The sequence below is a fragment of the Macaca nemestrina genome, chromosome 4 (assembly GCF_043159975.1).
Source record: "Macaca nemestrina isolate mMacNem1 chromosome 4, mMacNem.hap1, whole genome shotgun sequence".
NCBI lineage: Eukaryota > Metazoa > Chordata > Mammalia > Primates > Cercopithecidae > Macaca > Macaca nemestrina.
In genome coordinates, this window is record NC_092128.1 from 51,186,491 (window position 1) to 51,200,897 (window position 14,407).

Here is a 14,407-nt window from a genome sequence, read left to right on the forward strand (position 1 = left end):
GACAGAGCTGTTGTACTGAACTCATCAACAGAAATTAGTGCAATGCAATCACTGGTATTCTCAGATGCAGCCACAATGTTCTCACTGGTGTTACTAGTTTGCCTTTTGTGTCTGTTGCCTGAAATACCTGTCCTCGTGGATTCAAAGCATTGTTTCTCAGAGTTTAGTCCGCAGTTGACCAGTGCCAGAGCAGTGGGGAGGTGAGGTGTATTAACATGCAAATTCCTAGGCTGTACTTCAGACCCACTGAGTCAGAATCTCTGGGAGTGAAGCCCAGGAATCTGCATTGTAACAAACTCATCAAGTGACTGTAATGTATAAGTGAACCATTGTTTTCAAGTCATTTAAATAAATGGGACTTTGGTGAGTGACATGAGGGAAAAATAAGATTTTTAGGCATCCTAACTGTGAGCTCTTAGCACAAGTTCCACCACATGAACTTGCCATTTGGGGAGATCAGAAACCATTAAATGGGTTCAACCTGCTTAGATTCTTCGGTAAATTCTTTACTATTATAAGGTGTTTGTTCTTTGAGCCCCTTGGAGAAATGGTACATCCAGGTCTAAAATGCTCTTTGTATGGTTTGCTAAATGCCAAATTTATCATTGAATTTACCTCTGATCATGGTTTTATCATCCTAGGATGCTCCTGCCATGCTTCTGGCGTGAGTCCCGTGGAGTGTCCCCCTGGTGGGGGAGCTTGCCTCTGTGACCCTGTCACTGGTGCATGCCCTTGTCTGCCGAATGTCACAGGCCTGGCCTGTGATCGTTGTGCTGATGGATACTGGAATCTGGTCCCTGGCAGAGGATGTCAGTCATGTGACTGTGACCCTAGGACCTCTCAAAGTAGCCACTGTGACCAGGCAAGATACTTTAAAACTTACTAGTGCACTCAGAGTAAGGACTGATAGTGAGACATGGTTTCTAAATGTGTAAAGAAAGTTTCTTTTATGTACTGTTGTTAACTAGTACATTTAAACAGGATTGGCCTTACAGGGGATGGAGTCAGCCTCTATCAAGGAATGAAAACCAAAAAAAGAGAATGAGCATCTCAGTTCAGCTTCGCCTACTTCAGTTTTCTCTCTGTGACTGAGGAAGTCAGAATTCATACACAATGGAACACAGACATCAACCTCACCTTTCACTATTTCATACGTGTAATCATAGGGAAGATCTAAGAAATAATCAGAAGAGATTATTAATCAGAACGAAAATAAACAGATACCTTCAAAACCCACAAGTCCATTTAAAAAACTGAGCTGTTGTTTCCTATTGCTCACCAATGGCTTTACATATGGGTAAAATAAGAAGTCTTCTTGACTTCTAGACTGGCATCATGTAGGCATGTGTACCAGGAGCAAATCTTCAATGTTTCATATACAACTAATACTACATAGATAGATGCATGTGTGATTTTTCAGTCAATAAACCAGTGAGCACAGAATTTTTAATAAGGATAACATTACTTGTGGGAAAAAAACTATTTGCTAATATCATGCCTAGTTTTTTTGGCAGTTGTTTTGGTTTTTGTCTTTTGGCTTAATCTATTCTTTGAAATAATTTTCACATTAATAGAGTTTGGGGGGAAAAGGGTAAAAACAATGACAAGAAATGTTAGAAAAAGCCAAATTCACAATATAGGGATCAGGATTTAATTGGAATGAAAATGCAAATTTAAGTAACTGGAGTCTTTTCAATTAGTAAGCATGGCTCACCTCCTATTTCAGCTGCACTATTTAACCTATTATTCAAAGGTCAAATCTTTTGAAGGTAGTTCTTATATGTAGAATGTGTTTTTCCTTCTCTTCTTTTCCTTTCTCTCCAATCCTCATCCACCAACCCACATAAACACCATACTTTTTTTTTTTTTTTTTTTTTTTTTTTGAGACAAGAGTCTTGCTCTGTCACCCAGGCCTGAGTGCAGTGGCATGATCTTGGCTCACTGCAACCTCCGCCTCCTGGGTTCAAGCAATTCTCCTGCCTCAGCCTCCTGAGTAGCTGGGATTACAGGCCCCCGCCACCATGCCCTGCTAATTTTTGTATTCTTAGTAGAGACAGGGTTTCATCATGTTGGCCAGGCTGGTCTCAAACTCCTGATCTCAAGTGATCCGCCCACCTCGGCCTCCCAGAGTGTTGGGATTACAGGCACGAGCCACGACGCCCAGCCCCCACAACATACCTTTTTAAAAATAAGCTTTTTGTTTCAGAATACATTTGTGAAGTTGTAAAGATAGAACAGAGAAAATAAACACCATACCCAGTTTCTTCTATTATTAACACCTTATATTAATTTAATAACATTTGTCACTATTAATGAATCAATATTGATACATTATTGCTAACAAATTTAGTCAGATTTCCTTAATTTTTAGCTAATGTCCTTTTCCTGTTCCAGGAGTCCATTCAGAACACATTATATTTAGTCATCTTATTTCCTTAGGCTCCTGTTGGCTGCGATAGTTTCTCAGGCCTTCCTTATTTTGTAGAATGTCGCTCAATTCAAATTTATCTGGTATTCTTCTCATGATTAGACTGGGTTTATAGGTTCTGAAAACACCAGAGAGGTCAAGTGCCACTCTCATCACATCCTATTAAGGGTACATATTATTAACATGACTTATCACTGTTAATGTGAATTTTGGTCACCTGATTGAAGCAGTGTTTGTCAGGTTGTTATATCATCAAGTTACTCTTTTTCCTCCTTTTTCTACTGTGCTCCATGGAAGGAAGTCACTATGTACAACCTACTTAAGGAGTAGGGAGCTATGCTCTTCCTCCTCAAAGACAGAGTATCTCCACGAATCATTGGAATTCTTCTGCACTGGAGATTTGTCTGTTGTCTTACGTTTATTCATTCGTTCGACCGTTTATTTATATCAGCATGGACTCATGGATATTTACACTTTTGGGGATAGTCCAACACTACTTTATTTTGTGGTTCAAATTGTTCCAGCTTTGGTCACTGGAAGATCTCTCAGTGGCTCCTGTGTCCCTTTGACATAGGCCAATACTGTAGAGTTTTAAAAAGCATTTCTTACTTTCTGGCACTGCAAAATGTTCCAGGCTCATCTTATGTATTCTCTGCCCCAGTCCTAGAATCAGCTATTTATCTAAGGAACACTGATTCCTTTACTAGAGAGTAGTGTTAGAAACCAAGATCTGGACACTGGACGGCCATGCCTGTTTTATAAGCTCCCCTCCGTTCCCCATGCCTGCAGCCACTAACCATAGAATAAAGTGGTAGATCTCCACGTGACCACCTGGCTTCCCAATTCTTGAGGGACTCCTAGTGCTCAAGACAACGCTATATGGCAAGTTTCTTAGACCTTTTGGGAAGCATATTTGTAGCAGCATTCAATAAAGACCACAGTTCCAAGGTAGCCTATGAAGCTGAAAGATAGATGGTTTTGGTTTAACCAGGAAGCCCCTCATGACAAGGGTCCTTTGGGTTATTTGGTGCATAGGAGATCCCTTGGGGGAACACTGGTCTCTGCAATCAAGAAACATGTTCACTGGAGTGCAGAGAAGACATGTGGACATTTAGATTCCCAGCTGTTTAAACAACTACTGATAGATGTCTCTATGTTAGCCAAGAGGTGGCTCCTGGTACATTCCCACAGAGAGATCCAAATGTGCCATCCATTATTTTCATCAACACTTTAGATGGAGTTGGAGAAACATGCTTCTCAAATTTGCAGATATTACAAAGCCGTAAGCTAATATGATAAAGACAGAACAAGATATCCCAGTAGGCTGTCATGCAGGCTGGAAACAAGGAGATGAAATGTTAACAGGGTAAAAGTAAAGTTTTGCAACTGGGTTTTTTAAATCCCTTGCATAAATACAGGGTGGGAGTAAGAACTTGGCACCAGCTCTTGTGAGAAAAATCTGAGGATTTTCATTGCGTGCAGGCTTCCAGTGAGCAAGCAGAGTGGTAGGGTTGCCAAAGAAGCAACGCCTGGATAGGCTAGAGTAGGGGGGTGCTGTGCCCAGGTTGAGGACAGTTACCGTCCCATTATCTGCTCTACTGGCCCGATGGTGCCAGGAGCATTGTTGTCATTTCTGAGCACCATATTTTAAACATTATATTGACAGACTAGTATGTGCCCAAAGGGAGACAACCAAGATAATGGACAGAACTATGCTATTCTGTGACAAAGGCTAGAGAGACTTAGGGGTGATCGACCTGAAGAAAAGAAGCCAAGGTAGGTTGGAATGGCCATCTCTAGTTGAGAGAAGGACTGTAAGGGGGAAGAGGCAATTGCAAACTGTTTTGTGCAATTTTGTAAGGACACAGAACAATGGGAACAAGTTAAAAGGAGGCAGATTCTACTTTGGTATAAGAAAGCACTGCCCAATAATCAGGGGCAATCAGCAGTACAACAGGCCTCAGGGCAACAAGCACCACATAACTCCTTATATTTGAGCAGAAGCTGGCAGGAACTCCAAAGATATTGAAACTTTGCAGATTCAGGCCAGGCATGGTGGCCCACACCTGTAATCCCACTTTGGGAGGCTGAGGCAGGGGCATCACTTGAGGTCAGGAGTTCGAGACCAGCCTGGCCAACATGGTGAAACCTTGTCTGTACTAAAAATACAAAAGATTGCTGGGCATGGTGGTGCATGCCTGTGGTCCCAGCTACTCGGGAGGTTGAGGTGGAAGTAATTGCTTGAACCTGGGAGGCAGAGGTTGCAATGAGCCGAGATCGTGCCACTGCCTTCCAGCCTGGGGAACAGAGTGAGATTCAGTCTCAAAAAAAAAAAAAAGAAAAAGAAACGTGGCAGATTCAGTCACTCTATGAATCCAGCCACTTATTCACGGGAAACTTATGGAGTTGTTGTTTAAGCAGCTAATTTAGGCCTACAACAATAGTGATTTGCTTTTGTATTTTCTCCTGTTAATTTTCCAACCTCCTCAGTTTTCAGAAAAGCTGGTCTAGAGTTCAGCTGGGAGGGTAAAGAAAAGTTCAGCCCTCTCTGAAAAACACAGTTAAGTAACTCTCATTAAATCATTAAGCGTGAAGTACAAAAAAAAAGATGTTTTCTTGAGCAAAACGCTAATCCAGTTGGTAAAAACTACATCATACATTCCATAATGAAAACATTACTTGACACATTAACTGATGAATGGTAGACCAGGTCTTTGGCCTCACTCACTTACGGAGGAACTCCCATAACAGTTGAGGAAAAGAATCTGGCCCATTTCTCATTATGTGTTTTGTGTTCATTTATATCTGTGTATGTTTCCCAGTTTGGGCCACCTGTCCCTGAACATCTGGACGCAGGCGATATATTCAGGAGCTTTAGGCCAAAGCACATTAACTCCTGATCCTTGGTATTGTCGGGGGTGGCTGCTGGCCATGGGAATCATCCTTCCTCCGCCTTTGCACAGCTGTATGTTCTAAATCACCAGAGGGGAAAATGTTTCCTGTTAAAATGCATTATTTTTTTAGACCATAAAGCTTGTCAATTCCTCACCCATGACTGTTCTCACAGCTTACAGGCCAGTGTCCATGTAAATTAGGCTACGGCGGGAAACGTTGCAGTGAGTGCCAGGAAAATTATTATGGTGATCCACCTGGGAGATGCATTCGTAAGTACTGGGAATTCTAAAAACTCATTTATGCAGTCAGCCTGGCCCTACCATGGACATGCTATGAATCAACTGAATTTAAAATTTTTTTTTTTGGTTGCTTTTAATAAGGTGGACTTAGAAAATTCACAAAGTTTAATTCTACATTTTGAAAATAATCTTCCTGTAGCCCTGCAAAAAGATTATTTTCCTCCTATGTTAAAAATTTAGCCTATATTAAAATTCATAGCCTGTCTTAAAATTCCTCAAACTCATTACAAATGGAACAGTCAGCTTCCAAAAGAAGAAAATCCAAAGAAATGTCAGGTATCATGGGCTTATCACCCTGGTCAGTGATACATAGCCACACATGGCAACTCTTTCCTCCTCTCCATTCCTTTATAAATGTGCCCTTGTGGCTAAAAAACATTGCTCATTCCCTTGCCCCATTCAAATGCACAGTCTGAATGATTTTCTCTGGGCCCCACTTATTCAGTTCTAAGTGGAATTGCTGGGTTAAAACCCAGGGTGAAACTTTGGCTCTTGGAAAATCTATCTTAAAGCCTCTTTCCCTGTGTCCCTCTACTGTTTTCATAATCTTATTTCATAAAAATCCTTTCATCTTTTATAGAGAAGCAGTAGAGGAAACTGCAAATAATCAAGTCAGGCCACAAACCCCACTAAAGCTCCTGGGGAAGAGTGGCTAACAAGGGGGAATGGCCTCCGGGTGATGAAGTGGCATGACACCGTCCCCTAAGTGGTACCTGCTAAGCCTCTGCACCAAGGCCAATGTGCTGGACAGATGTTATCTAGCTGAAGAGCCTAGTGTGTTAACTAGTTTTTATTTGTAATTGGCATCATTTTTACTCAAACTAACGAATGCTTTTTTTTTTTTTTTTTTTTTTTTTGAGACAGGGTCTCACTCTGTTGCCTGTGCTGGAGTGTAGTGGCATGATCACAGCTCACTGCAGCTTTAACCTCCCTGGGCTCAAGTGATCCTCCCACCTCAGCCTCCAGAGTAGCTGGGAATACATGTGTATGCCACCACACCTGTCTAATTTTTGTATTTTTTGTAGAGATAGGGTTTCACCATGTTGCTCATGCTGGTCTGGAACTCCTGGGCTCAAAAATCCACCCACCTTAGCCTCCCAAAGTGCTGGGATTATAGGTATGAGCCACCACACCCAGCCTCAAATGCATTTTTAAATTACTTATTCCTTGCAGTTAGTCCAACAGCATAAGCTAGTGATTCCCTAATCTTTTGGAGATTGCAGTAAGATCAGTAGATCTCCCTATCCTCTATCTTCAGGCTTGGTCAGAAACCTACTCAAATAAAGTACTGTGTGGAATCAGTTTTTTTTTTTTAATTAAGACGAAATGAATTTAATTTCCTCTCCTTTTTGGCAAATGAAATTGTTTTCCTTATGTAATGGAAGACAGCATGGTCAGCACACCCAAGCTGGGCTTTACTCAGAAGAAGTGTGACCATGGGACTTCTTAGAGAGTCTCGATACACCACCCTCCGAGGCTGTAGCAGCAGAGTTACTACCATGTGTCCATCATTAAATCACACTTCTTACTCAAATAGATGAGGATCCCACTTGTAGACGCTTGCACTCACAAAATAAAAACATCTGATATTTACCAAATTGAAATAGTAAACTGATTTGTTAGTGGAATATAGAGAGCCATGCTGTCTTGTAATGGCTATTGCACAGATCTCTGAAATTATATTGGCTTTAAATATTCATCTTAGAAGTGTGAGTTGGGAAGATTCTCAGGAGAGAAGAAAAGACCTGATTCTTGAGCTAGTCATCAACAAAAGACCCAGTGACATTCTCTGCTCCTTCTCTTTTCCTTTTTAGCATGTGATTGCAACAGGGCGGGTACCCAGAAGCCCATCTGTGATCCAGACACAGGCATGTGCCGCTGCCGGGAGGGTGTCAGCGGCCAGAGATGTGATCGCTGTGCCCGGGGTCACAGCCAGGAATTCCCTACTTGTCTTCAATGTCACTTGTGCTTTGATCAATGGGATCACACCATTTCTTCCCTCTCCAAAGCGGTGCAAGGGTTAATGAGACTGGCTGCTAACATGGAAGATAAAAGAGAGACCCTGCCTGTCTGTAAGGCAGACTTCAAAGGCCTCAGAGAGAACGTGTCTGAAATAGAAAGGATTTTGAAACATCCTGTTTTCCCATCTGGGAAATTCTTAAAAGTCAAGGATTATCATGACTCTGTTAGGTAAGATTTATGCTCAAGTAACAGACAGCCAAACTCCTGATTTGCCTTAACTCCCGCCAAGCTTTAACATCCTCAACCTTCAATTTAGAAATGTACCTATGTTGACTTTAGGGGACTGATAGTTGTTCAGTTAATAACCAGGCTGGGCCGGGCCCCGTAGCTCATGCTTGTAATCCCACCACTTTGGGAGGCTGAGGCGGGTGGATCACTTGAGGTCAGGAGTTCTAGACCAGCCTGGCCAACATGAAGAAACCCCCTTTCTACTAAAAATACAAATATTAGCCAGGCGGGTGGCAGGCACCTGTAATCCCAGCTACTCAGGAGGCTGAGGCAGGAGAATCGCTTGAACCCTGGAGGCGAAGGTTGCAGTGACCCAAGATTGCACCATTGCACTCCAGTCTGGGCAACAAGAGTGAAACTCTGTCTCAAAAACAAAAACAAAAACAAACAAACAAAACAGCTGGTAATCATGTTTGTCTACTTTTTTCTCACCTAGTTAGGATTATATCTGATTTTTACAGATGCCGTTGATTGCAACAAAAAGACAGTCATTAATGGGGAAGCCCAAACTCAGTAAAGCTGAAAGATATAAAATTGCAAGTATGGTAGTTATGGTGGTTTCAAAAACAACATATATTTGTTTCAATGATACACCTAGTGAAAATTTACCAAATCTTCCCAAGCTCTTCAGGTGTTTAGATGCCTATACACTAATATGAAGTCTTATACCAAGTGTTTTCATTTTTCGAAAAGGCAAGCTTATTTTTATTACATATTACTGAATCTTTTTAAAAAATTTAACCATTTGTTGAGATTATGTTGATAGTTTTGGGCCATGGCTCAGCAAACTACAGCCCACAGGTGGAATCTTACACAGCCTTTGTTTATGTAAATAAAGTTTCCTTGGAGCACAGCCACACCCATTTATTTACCCCTCCTCTGTGACTGTACTGTCCAGAATGGCAGAGTTGAGTAGTTATGACAGAGATGCTATGCTTCCTAAGGCAAAGTTTGCCAACCTGTTATGGGCAAAACCAGGATGAATTGGGTATAGTTTCTACCCCCATAGAAGCACATAGTCTGCTAAGAAACCCCAAAAATGTGCCTATCTAGCAAAATATCCTTCCTCACCAAGAAAAGTTCCTGGATTAAGGAATAGTTGAAGCTGCAGAGGCTTATGTCATATATAACACAAGTGTAAATATAAGGTCACTTATTACCTATAGGGAAATATCCCAGAAATATATGATAATTGCTTAAAAGGTGCACAAGGAAGAAGGTATTACTAGGTAGTTCAGGGAAAGGGTCACCACATCATAAATGCAACGACAGGGCCCAGGGAGGCCACATGGCCAGGGTCAAGCTGGCAGGTGACAACAGGCACATCTATACCTCTCTAAAGACTTCTGGGCTGGGCACAGTGGCTCTCGCCTGTAATCCCAGCACTTTGGGAGGCTGCGGCAGTAGGATCTTGAGGCCAGGAGTTCAAGACCAGCCTGGGCTACATAGCAAAAGGATCATGTGAGCCCAGGAGTTCAAGGCTGCAGTGAACTATGATTGTGCCACTGCACTCCAGTCTGGGTGACAGAATGACACCCTGTCTCTAAAAACAAAGAAGGAATAAAACTTCTTCTGCATTGCAGGATCTGGACCCCTATGTTAACAGATCTCCTCAATTTTCTAGAGATGTCAGATATCCCTATTTTTACTGAACTATCCCCACTTCAAAATGTATACAGCTAATCCAATAGCACTTGTAAGAAGCCCTACTGTATAGCCCAAAGAAAACTTGTCTGAGAATGAGCTTTGGCCCATGGACCACTGGCATGTGGTTAGACACCATTAGGAAAATGTCAGACAAAGTAGCACAAAGAAAGCAGAATGAGCCAATCCACCGTGGACATTCTGGACAGACTGCAAGAGCCACAGGCAGAGCCAGAGAGAAAGAGTGAGAATGAGGAATGCCCAACCCAGGTCTGGAGTGAGGAGAAAGCAGGGGCTGCTGAGCTTCTTCAACCAGCAGCCCAGAGGCCTGTTCCCTTCTAGCCCACCTGCCAAACTCCTGCTTCGCTTTCACAGCCACACAAACATCACCTCCTCCCTGAAGTCTTTCCTGACTTCCTCACAGAGAGGCCTGTGTTTCCTTCTCCATCTTCTCACCTCTTTGTGCTCCTTTGCCATTTCCTTGCTGGGGGGCACCCTGGACAGGGCCTGCCCTATCATGTGCTTGTCTTCTCCAGGCCTGGTGTAGTTCTATTAAAAAAAAAATGTTGCTGGATAAACTACAAGTGGAAGGGGAACAAGAGGACAAAGAACCCCGGGTGTCATGAGCATAAATTCAGAAGTCAAACCACCTGGTTTAAATCCACTTACTAGATGTGTGGCTTTGGGCAAGCTACTAAACTCCTCCAAGCTTCAATTTCTTCATCAAAAAAGGGAGAGAAAGTCTGGATTTCATAGGATTCTTGTGAGAATTACTCAAGATCCATCACTTAGCATAGTGTCCAGCATAGGTAAGTGCTTAAGGAGTCCCAATTAGAGTAATTGTCATTATTTTTGTTGTTATTATTGTTAGCCTGAAGAATTGCAGTTGTGACAATTGGAGCTTGAAGGAAGAGTCTATAGATTAGAGGGGAGAGTTACAGCAGAAAACGGAAGGAAGCATTGCAGTTGTGCCAAGATAAATTAGTCCCATACATTCATTTTATAACTTCCCCCAACTGTACACTTCAAGATTTGTGCACAGTTTCTCCATCATGAGGAATGTGTTCATTATCCCCTCGAAGCAACTGTAGGTGCTAAACCCAGCAAATTGAAGCAGGACAAAGGTGTACCCCATCAAAGAAGAAGGTGATGGGAAAAAAACCCAGGGGAACACTCACCAGCAAGAAAACCTCCCTGTCACTAATGGAAAGTAAGAGTTGAGACCCTGAACAGAAGTTGCACTAAAAACAACCTTGCTGAATGCAGATTGATTCTAAATGAAGAGCTGATTTTACCCCAGGCTAAGTAAACGGTTCTGTTTTATCATATGTTGAAAGCCAGATGTAGACCAGCTCCCTTAGATTGATTTAATTGAAGCATGTCTGAACGCATGTTTTCAAACCCAAAACGAAGGAAGACAGAGCATAAACAGTCAAAATGGAATGATTTGAGAGCCTTTATTCTACTATTGCTTGTATGCTGTCCATATTTTAAATGAATGTTGCGATAGTCCAGGAAGGCGAATTAAGATGAAAGAGATGAGACATAAACACGATTATAAACCTTCAAATGAAAAACTTGAGTAGAAGGAATCCCTTCTAATCAAGAATACCTAACAGTAAGGGCAATTTTGGTGGCATTTTTTCACCAATATATCAAATGTAATACAAGCTTAACTATTTACCCTCATTTTCTCTGATAGAAAACAAATCAAGCAGCTAAATGAACAATTGAAAGCAGTGTATGAATTTCAAGATCTGAAACATACAATAGAAAGAGCAAAGAATGAAGCAGACCTCTTACTTGAAGATCTTCAGAAAGAAATTGATTTGCAATTCAGTGTCCTTAATGCAAGCATCGTGGGTAAGGGAAAAATGCATTTTTGACTGTGTCTACACAATGTTTGATGAAATCCATAGTGCATTCCATTAGTGAGTCATCCTGTGCTTACCACCATAGTACCTGAGCACTTCAGAACATGCAAACACAACCATTAAAGGTATTATTTGTTCATGGATATTTCAACTTTTTAAACATCACAGAGCCTGGATAGCATTCACTCAAAAATAACAAGTAAACAATGTCTGATATTAAACAAATGCTAACACCCAAAGTAATCTAGTGCCAAACCCATGTAAGGGGTCTTGAGTAATCAACAACTTAGAAAATCTAATATGGCCATAAACAAATGAGAGAGACATGTTTATATGCCTTTCTTGGTATAGGCCACTCCATTTTCAGTAACCATAAATGCAAAGGAATATGAGGCAAAACAAAACAAAACAAAATCCACAACATTTCTCATAGAGCTTTGTAAGGGTGGGAGTCATGCAACATAGTACAAGCCCTTAACTCATATTGCATAGTTCTTAAAACTGAATGTGAGCTATACCTAAGCCAAGATAATCTGCAGGAGAAATGGAACTCTAAAGCAAAACTTTGATTAGCTCATCTCCTATTCAAGATGATACCCCTGTTATATTTGGAAATGGACAACCTGTTACTACTGAGAGAAGCATCCCTGAGTTTATTCACACCTAAGACATCCAACTGAGAGGCAAATATACATGAATCCATGTCAGGAAAAAACTTTGACTGCTTTCATTATCCTATGTATATACTCCTGTGTTTTATCTGATTTTGACCTAGAAGAGAAAAAAAATAGAAGGCAGTTAGGAACACCTAATTTCCCTAAAGGAATGCCTAAATTTAGTGAAATAAATTCTAGCAAAGATGTATTGATGCTGTTTAATAAATGCCATGTAATGAGTAAGGAATCTATTCTGATTCCTAATCTAGAAGACAGTTCCCACTAAAAGAACTCAAAATCCATCAGTGGTCACCTGACACCAGGTAAAATAAAGTGAAACTGCCCCCATGCTAATCCTCTCAAACTTGCAGTCCAACAGCAGTTACTGGGCTTTTTTCCAATGCCTGACATTGCGCAGTAGAAACAGGCAGATCATTACAGCAAGTCCCTACCTTTGAGTTATTTCTATCTAATGGGGGCAGGGGACAAGAATATAAGCCACCCCAAACAGCATTAAGACTGTTAGACCATCTTAAAGCTGCTTCAAAAACAGAGTAGCAAAAATGAAATTCTTCCTGGGTTCATTAGTAAAGCCTTCAGGGAATAGTTGGCAATTGAATTATCTCCACAGGTAGGAGAAAATCTTCCATAAAAATGAAAGAATAAACGAATTCTGAGTAATAGGAACTTTTTTTTCATGATAAGTGAAAAACATGATATATTAAGAGTATGGTCTTATAAGAACCAGAAAAGTTTGAAAGATAAGGTATGGTTGTCTCCTGCCTGGATTATGGTTCTACAGGGAGTAAAGATCAGATCAGGATCGTGGGCCTCTGGTTCCTAAAATATGGAGTTATAGTTTAAACCCCTAATATACTATAATTTACAATAAAATATATCATACACACCTTATTACTTTCACAAATTTGTATTAATAATGCAAACATAGGAAATGTAGAGAAGTGCTTAAGGACACAGGCTCTAAAGTCAAACACCCTGGATTGACATCCTGGTTTCATCTCTTACTATCAATGAGAACTTAGGCAAATAACTTTCCTCAATAGAGCCTCAGTTTCCTTATTTGTAAAATGAAGATGATCATACTAATGTGCATTTCACACTGTTTTGTGAAGATTGAAGAAGAAAATTGATGGGAAGTATAGTACAGGCACCTACAAAGCACCCAGCTAACTGTTGTTAGCTATTGTTATCAGCCTCAACATCAGGGTTCAGGAAACCGCAGCATCAGGGCGAATCCTGCCCACAGCCTGTCTTTGTAAATACTACTTCAGTAGAACACAACTTCACCTGTTTATTTACATATTGCCTGTAGCTGCTTTCACTCTACAATGGCAGAGGTGAGTAGTCGGAACAGAAATGCTTTGGCCAGCAAAGCCTAAAACATTAATTATTTGGCCTTTGGAGAAAAAGTTTGTCAACTCCTGCTCTATAGGGTTAAGTAAATTTAGTTGGTTTATTATATTTGAGTGTATATAGGTATTCATAGTTAAGACCTTATATTTGTGGAAATATTTACAGAATATATTCATATTATCTCAATTCTCACAAATTATTATCACCAATTTACAGAGGAAGAAACGAAATATAAGAGATGAACTGATTTGCTCAAGGGTATGCCCAGGCAGTAAAGGGTGAAGGCAGGACTCACACCACATCTGTGGACTTAAATCTCAATGCCATGTATCTGTTCTATCCATATCTATTATACTATAGCTAATCCTTCCCCCATCAAATGCAAATTCAAGGAAGATGCTGAAATTTTATAGTGATAGTTGAGACCAAGACAGTAGCCAAATTATAGAATGATTATCTTAATAACTGATATGTAATTTCATTTGTTTTCACAAAACTTACCTTCAATTTGCATTGACATAGACTCCTCAGAAAACATCAAGAAATATTATCACATATCATCATCTGCTGAAAAGAAAATTAATGAAACTAGTTCTACCATTAATACCTCTGCAAATACCAGGAATGACTTTCTTACCATCTTAAATACATTAACCTCCAAAGGAAACTTGTCATTGGAAAAATTAAAGCAGATTAAGATACCAGATATCCAAATATTGAATGAAAAGGTAAATATTCATGATGGTAAGGTCAAAGCATTTGTGGTTTTTACTTGATATACGAACCTCTTCAATGATATTTCCCTAGCTTACATTCTAAATTTCTTTTCATTATATATTATAAATATATAATTATATGTATGTATATAAAATATATATTTTATTATATACTGTAAAAAGCCTTATTTTTATTTAACTCAAGAATTGATCAAAGAGTAAAGATTATGGCTTGATTTGATTATTTGATATTATTTCTAAAACAGTACAG

At 40.3% G+C, this 14,407-nt stretch overlaps 1 protein-coding gene across 8 annotated transcripts in view; it reads left to right on the plus strand.

Annotated features, from left to right (window-relative positions):
• LOC105475298 (laminin subunit beta 4) overlaps positions 1-14,407 on the plus strand; it is a 111,535-nt gene that overhangs the window by 67,960 nt on the left and 29,168 nt on the right. For all 8 annotated transcript variants that reach the window (XM_071094679.1, XM_071094677.1, XM_071094681.1 and 5 more), the window contains exons 24-28: positions 642-862; positions 5,496-5,592; positions 7,437-7,812; positions 11,219-11,379; positions 13,943-14,148. In XM_071094679.1, the coding sequence (XP_070950780.1) occupies positions 642-862; positions 5,496-5,592; positions 7,437-7,812; positions 11,219-11,379; positions 13,943-14,148 (1,061 nt within the window). The remainder of the gene's footprint in view (positions 1-641; positions 863-5,495; positions 5,593-7,436; positions 7,813-11,218; positions 11,380-13,942; positions 14,149-14,407) is intronic.